The sequence below is a fragment of the Gopherus flavomarginatus genome, chromosome 23 (genome assembly GCF_025201925.1).
Source record: "Gopherus flavomarginatus isolate rGopFla2 chromosome 23, rGopFla2.mat.asm, whole genome shotgun sequence".
In the NCBI taxonomy this organism is placed as follows: Eukaryota; Metazoa; Chordata; order Testudines; family Testudinidae; genus Gopherus; species Gopherus flavomarginatus.
Window position 1 is genome coordinate 14,533,321 of NC_066639.1, and position 6,000 is coordinate 14,539,320.

The following is a 6,000-nucleotide window of genomic DNA, read 5'->3' on the forward strand; positions in this document are numbered from 1 at the left end:
TTTCTTCTTGTTGCTAACGTACCTGAAGAAACCCTTCTTGTTCCTCTTAACATCTCTTCTTAGCAGCAACTCCAAGTGTGCTTTGGCCTCCCTGATTTCACTCCTGCATGCCTGAGCAATAATTTTATACTCCTCCCTGGTCATTTGTCCAATCTTCCACTTCTTGTGTCCTTTTTGTGTTCTAAGTTCAGCAAGGATTTCACCGTTAAGCCAAGCCAGTCGCCTGCCATATTCTTTCTACACATCGGGATGGTTTGTTCCTGCCCCCTCAATAAGGCTTCTTTAAAATACAACCAGCTCTCCCAGACTCCTTTCCCCCTCATGTTATTCTCCCAGGAGATCCTGCCCATAGTTCCCTGAGGGAGTCAAAGTCTGCTTTTCTGAAGTCTAGGGTCCGTATTCTGCTGCTCTCCTTTCTTCCTCGTGTCAGGATCCTGAACTCGACCATCTCATGGTCACTGCCTCCCAGTTTCCCGTCCAATTTTGCTTCCCCTACTAACTCTTCTCTGCTTGTGAGCAGCAGGTCTAGAAGAGCTCTGCCCCTAGTTGGTTCCTCCAGCACCTGGACCAGGAAATTGTCCCCTACACTTTCCAAAAACCTCCTGGATTGTCTGTGCACCGCTGTATTGCTCTCCCAGCAGATATCGGGGTGATTCAAGTCTCCCATGAGAACCAGGGCCTGCGATCTTGTAACTTCTGCTAGTTGCCGGAAGAAAGCCTGGTCCACCTCATCCCCCTGCTCTGGTGGTCTATAGCAGCTCCCACCACGACATCACCCTAGTTGCTCACACTTCTAAACTTAATCCAGAGACTCTCAGGTTTTTCTGCAGTTTTATACCGGAGCTCTGAGCAGTCATGCTGCTCTCTTACATACAATGCAACTCCCCCACCTTTTCTGCCCTGCCTGTCCTTCCTGAACAGTTTATATCCATCCATGACCGTACTCCAGTCATGTGAGTTATCCCACCAATTCTCTGTTATTCCAATCACGTCATAGTTCCTTGGCTGTGCCAGGACTTCCAGTTCTCGCTGCTTGTTTCCCGGGCTCCTTGCATTTATGTCTAGGCACTTAAGATAACGCGCTGATTGTCCTGCTTTCTCGGTCTGAGACAGGAGTCCTCCCCTCTTGCATTCTCCTTCTGCTTCCTCCCGGCATCCCATTTCCCCACTTACCTCGGGGCTTTGGTCTCCTTCCGCCGGTGAACCTAGTTCAAAGCCCTCCTCACTCGGTGAGCCAGCCTGCTTGTGAAGATGCTCTTCCCTCTCTCCGTTAGGTGGAGCCCGTCTCTGCCTAGCACTCCTCCTCCTTGGAGTCTTGAGCTCTATCCCTGGCTCTGGGAGGGGAGCGGGAGCTAGTGAGTTAAAGGGGGGTGAGGGGGCCAGGAGCCAGGACTCCTGGGTTCTCTCCTCGGTTCTGGAGGGGAGTTGGGGCTACACTGGTTGTGGCTCTGCTCCTGGTCTACTGCGTGCCCTTCTGTAAGTCACTTCTACTCTCTGTTGCCTCAGTTTCCCAATCAGCAGGGGGTGCTCTCCCCTAGCAGGCTGGACTGGCCCCAGGGCGGCACTAGGGGGCGCTGAGGAGCAGGGAGGCTCAGCAGGCAAGGCTGGCCCCAGGGGGCTGCTAGGGTGTGCTGTGGGGCAGGGGACTCAGCAGGGGGCGCTGTCCCCTGGCAGGCAGGGCTGGCCCCAGAGCGGCGTTAGGGGGCACTGTGGGGCAGGGGGCACTCTCCCCTGGCAGGCAGGGCTGGCCCCAGAGCGGCACTAGGGGGCACTGTGCTGTGGGGAGCAGAATATCATTTAACATTTTCCGCTGCAGGCAGAGGAACTTATTTTTTTCCCCCGAACATTTATTTTTAACCTGTGCGCCCCCGTTTTTTAGGGGCAGTAAGAAGGGGGCACAGGTGGAAACAAGTAGGAATTGTCCTTGTTTCAAAGGCCTCCTCCCCCCCCCCGAAGCGTTTTTGAAAAGCTTGGATTTTAGGAGGGAAATGGGGGGGGTTGTGCCAGCCCAGCCCCCTGACCGCCCGCGCTCTGCCCCGCAGTTCATGGAGGAGCTCGCTGACGCGCTCATCTACTGCCACGCCAAGAAGGTGATTCACCGCGACATCAAGCCGGAAAATCTCCTGATGGGCCTGAAGGGCGAGCTCAAGATCGCCGACTTCGGCTGGTCCGTGCACGCGCCCTCGCTCAGGTGAGAGCCGGCCGGCCGGGTGGAGGGGGGGGGTCCCTGCGCCGTCCTCAGCTTGGCACTCACCCCGCACCGCTCCCCCCGCAGGCGGAGGACCATGTGCGGCACGCTGGATTACCTGCCCCCCGAGATGATCGAGGGCAAGACGCACGACGAGAAGGTGGATCTGTGGTGCATCGGGGTCTTGTGCTATGAGCTCCTGGTGGGGCAGCCGCCCTTCGAGAGCTCCACCCACACGGAGACATATCGCCGTATCACCAAGGTGAGGTGCTCCGCCCCAGAGGTGGCTGCATCTCAGCACTGGGCGAGGGGTCCCTGGGTAACCGGCTGCCCCGCCCCAGAGATGGCTGCATCTCAGCGCCGGGCAAAGGGTCTATGGGTAACCAGCTGCCCCACCTGAGAGGTGGCCGCATCTCGGCGCCAGGCCAGGGGTCCCTGGGTAACCAGCCGCCCCGCCCCAGAGAGATGTGGCAGAATAACTCACGGCACATAGGGGACTGCCCGTGCGGCCCTCCACAGTCACCCTCGGGCTGCTGCTGTGGGTTTCGGCCCTTTCGCATCCCTCTGAGGGGTCCCCCAAGTCTGGGATGATCTGTGCTCTCGCCCCTCACACCTGGGCACCTCAGTCATGAGCTCCAAGCTGAGGGCGTTACCCCAGCTCCAAGTGGGAAGGTGGGCGCAAAGGGGTGTCCCCCCCTGGGCCCCACAGCAGAGAAGAGAACCCAGGAGTCCTGGCTTCCAGCTTCTCATGCTCTAGCCCCCGAGGCCCACTCCCCGCGTCGGGGATCGAACCCAGGCGTCCGGGCTCTCTCTGACTCTGTGTGCCCCCGGCAGGTGGATCTGCAGTTCCCGCCGTTCATGTCGGAAGGTTCCCGGGACCTGATCTCCAAGCTGCTGCGCCACAACCCCGCGGAGCGGCTGCCGCTGCGGGCCGTGCTGGAGCACCCCTGGGTGAAGGCCCACTCGCGCCGGGTGCTGCCGCCCGTCTTCAACCCCGCCCCTGCCAACTAGCCGTGCCCCACGGCCTCTTTCATCCCCCCCCCCGGGGTGGGACGACGGACACACATGACGCCAGTGCCCGTCTCTCCCTCGGCCGATCACGGGCAGGGGGCACGGGGCCGACACACCCGCTCGGGCCTGTGAATACAGGTGCGGCTGCCGGTCCCTGACCCCGGGAGGTTTTGCTGGCCACCTTCCCAGCTGTCAGGCTAGGCCCCCCCCCCCATGCCCAGAGGGGCAGCGGGTCCCTGCCCCCCCCTCCTTTCCTGCCCACGTGCCACAGGGCGGGGGCATGCCCCGGCGCGCCCTGTTTTAAATGTCCCTGCGGGAGGCTGCGTGCCCCCTGCCCTCTTTTTAATAAAATTTGGAGTTACTTTGCCGTGGGGTCCCCTTGCGTCTGTCTGTTGGGAAAGGGCAGAGAAAAGAGTGTGGGGCAGCTTGGGGGTGGGGCCTGTGGGGGGTGGGCATACGGGGCGGGGAGGGGTTCAGCAGCCTTTGTCTCTAGCCTTTAACCCCCCACTCCTACTTCCCCACGCCCCAGTTGCCCTCCACGTGACCTGGATTTGTCCTGATGTCCCCACAACCCAGCTCCTGGCTGCCTGCACCCCCCCATGGCCATAACCCAGCCTGGTTCATAGGGGGCACTCTGCTGCTGGGTGTGGGGTGGGGGTCCCAATTTCCAAGGGCAGCACTAGGGGGTGCTGTGGGGTGGGGGCAGCAGGGGGCACTCTCCCCAGGCAGGCAGGGCTGGCCCCAGGGCACTAGGAGGTGCTGTGGGGGCAGGGATACAGCAGGGGGCACTCTCCCCTGGTAGGCAGGGCTGGCCCAAGGACGCTGTGGGGCAGGGACACAGCAGGGGGCGCTCTCCCCTGGCAGGCAGGGCTGGCCCCAGGGTGCTGTGGGGCAGGGACACAGCAGGGGGCGCTCTCCCCTGGCAGGCAGGGCTGGCCCCAGGGCACTAGGGGGTGATGTGGGGCGGGGGCTCAGCAGGGGGCGCTCTCCCCTGGCAGGCAGGGCTGGCCCCAGGGCACTAGGGGGTGCTGTGGGGCAGGGACACAGCAGGGGGCACTCTCACTGGCAGGCAGGGCTCCCCCCAGGGCACTAGGGGGTGCTATGGGGCAGGGACACAGCAGGGGGCACTCTCACTGGCAGGCAGGGCTCCCCCCAGGGCACTAGGGGGTGCTGTGGCGCAGGGACACAGCAGGGGGCACTCTCGCTGGCAGGCAGGGCTCCCCCCAGGGCACTAGGGGGTGCTGTGGGGCAGGGACACAACAGGGGGCACTCTCGCTGGCAGGCAGGGCTCCCCCAAGGGCACTAGGGGGTGCTGTGGGGCAGGGACACAGCAGGGGGCACTCTCGCTGGCAGGCAGGGCTCCCCCCAGGGCACTAGGGGGTGCTGTGGGGCAGGGACACAGCAGGGGGCATTCTCGCTGGCAGGCAGGGCTCCCCCAAGGGCACTAGGGGGTGCTGTGGGGCAGGGACACAGCAGGGGGCGCTCTCCTCTGGCAGGCAGGGCTGGCCCCAGGGCGCTCTGGGGCAGGGACACAGCAGGGGGCGCTCTCCCCTGGCAGGCAGGGCTGGTCCCACGGCACTAGGGGGCGCTGTGGGGTGCGGGCGCAGGAGGGGGCGCTCTTGTCTGGCAGGCAGGGCTGGCTCTAGGGGGTGATGTGGGGCGGGGGCTCAGCAGGGGGTCTGCAGGCAGGATTGGCCCTAGGGGTGATGTGGGGCGGGGGCTCAGCAGGGGGTCTGCAGGCAGGGCTGGCCCTAGGGGGTGATGTGGGGCGGGGGGCTCAGCAGGGGGTCTGCAGGCAGGGCTGGCCCTAGGGGGTGATGTGGGGCGGGGGCTGAGCAGGGGGCGCTGCAAGCAGGGTTGGCCCCAGGGGGTGATGTGGGGCAGGGGCTCAGCAGGGGGTGCTGCAGGCAGGGCTGGCCCTAGGGGGTGATGTGGGGCGGGGGCTGAGCAGGGGGCGCTGCAAGCAGGGTTGGCCCCAGGGGGTGATGTGGGGCAGGGGCTCAGCAGGGGGTGCTGCAGGCAGGGCTGGCCCTAGGGGGTGATGTGGGGCGGGGGCTCAGCAGGGGGCGCTGCAGGCAGGGCTGGCCCTAGGGGTGATGTGGGGCGGGGGCTCAGCAGGGGGTCTGCAGGCAGGGCTGGCCCTAGGGGGTGATGTGGGGCGGGGACTCAGCAGGGGGTGCTGCAGGCTGGGCTGGCCCTAGGGGGTGATGTGGGGCGGGGGCTGAGCAGGGGGCGCTGCAAGCAGGGTTGGCCCCAGGGGGTGATGTGGGGCAGGGGCTCAGCAGGGGGTCTGCAGGCAGGATTGGCCCTAGGGGGTGATGTGAGGCGGGGGCTCAGCAGGGGGTCTGCAGGCCGGGCTGGCCCTAGGGGGTGATGTGGGGCGGGGGCTCAGCAGGGGGTCTGCAGGCAGGGCTGACCCTAGGGGGTGATGTGGGGCGGGGGCTCAGCAGGGGGTGCTGCAGGCAGGGCTGGCCCTAGGGGGTGATGTGGGGCGGGGGCTCAGCAGGGGGTCTGCAGGCAGGGCTGGCCCTAGGGAGTGATGTGGGGCAGGGGCTCAGCAGGGGGTCTGCAGGCAGGGCTGACCCTAGGGGGTGATGTGGGGCGGGGGCTCAGCAGGGGGTGCTGCAGGATGGGCTGGCCCTAGGGGGTGATGTGGGGCGGGGGCTGAGCAGGGGGCGCTGCAAGCAGGGTTGGCCCCAGGGGGTGATGTGGGGCAGGGGCTCAGCAGGGGGTCTGCAGGCAGGATTGGCCCTAGGGGGGTGATGTGGGGCGGGGGCTCAGCAGGGGGTCTGCAGGCAGGG

General features: G+C 64.9%; 1 protein-coding gene across 3 annotated transcripts in view; it reads left to right on the forward strand.

Moving 5' to 3' along the window:
• Nucleotides 1-3,208, forward strand: part of AURKB (aurora kinase B) — a 52,900-nt gene extending 49,692 nt beyond the window's left edge. For all 3 annotated transcript variants that reach the window (XM_050933157.1, XM_050933159.1, XM_050933158.1), the window contains exons 7-9: nucleotides 2,043-2,191; nucleotides 2,276-2,450; nucleotides 3,023-3,208. In XM_050933157.1, the coding sequence (XP_050789114.1) occupies nucleotides 2,043-2,191; nucleotides 2,276-2,450; nucleotides 3,023-3,199 (501 nt within the window). In that variant the 3' untranslated portion in view covers nucleotides 3,200-3,208. The remainder of the gene's footprint in view (nucleotides 1-2,042; nucleotides 2,192-2,275; nucleotides 2,451-3,022) is intronic.
• Nucleotides 3,209-6,000: the final 2,792 nt, after the last annotated feature.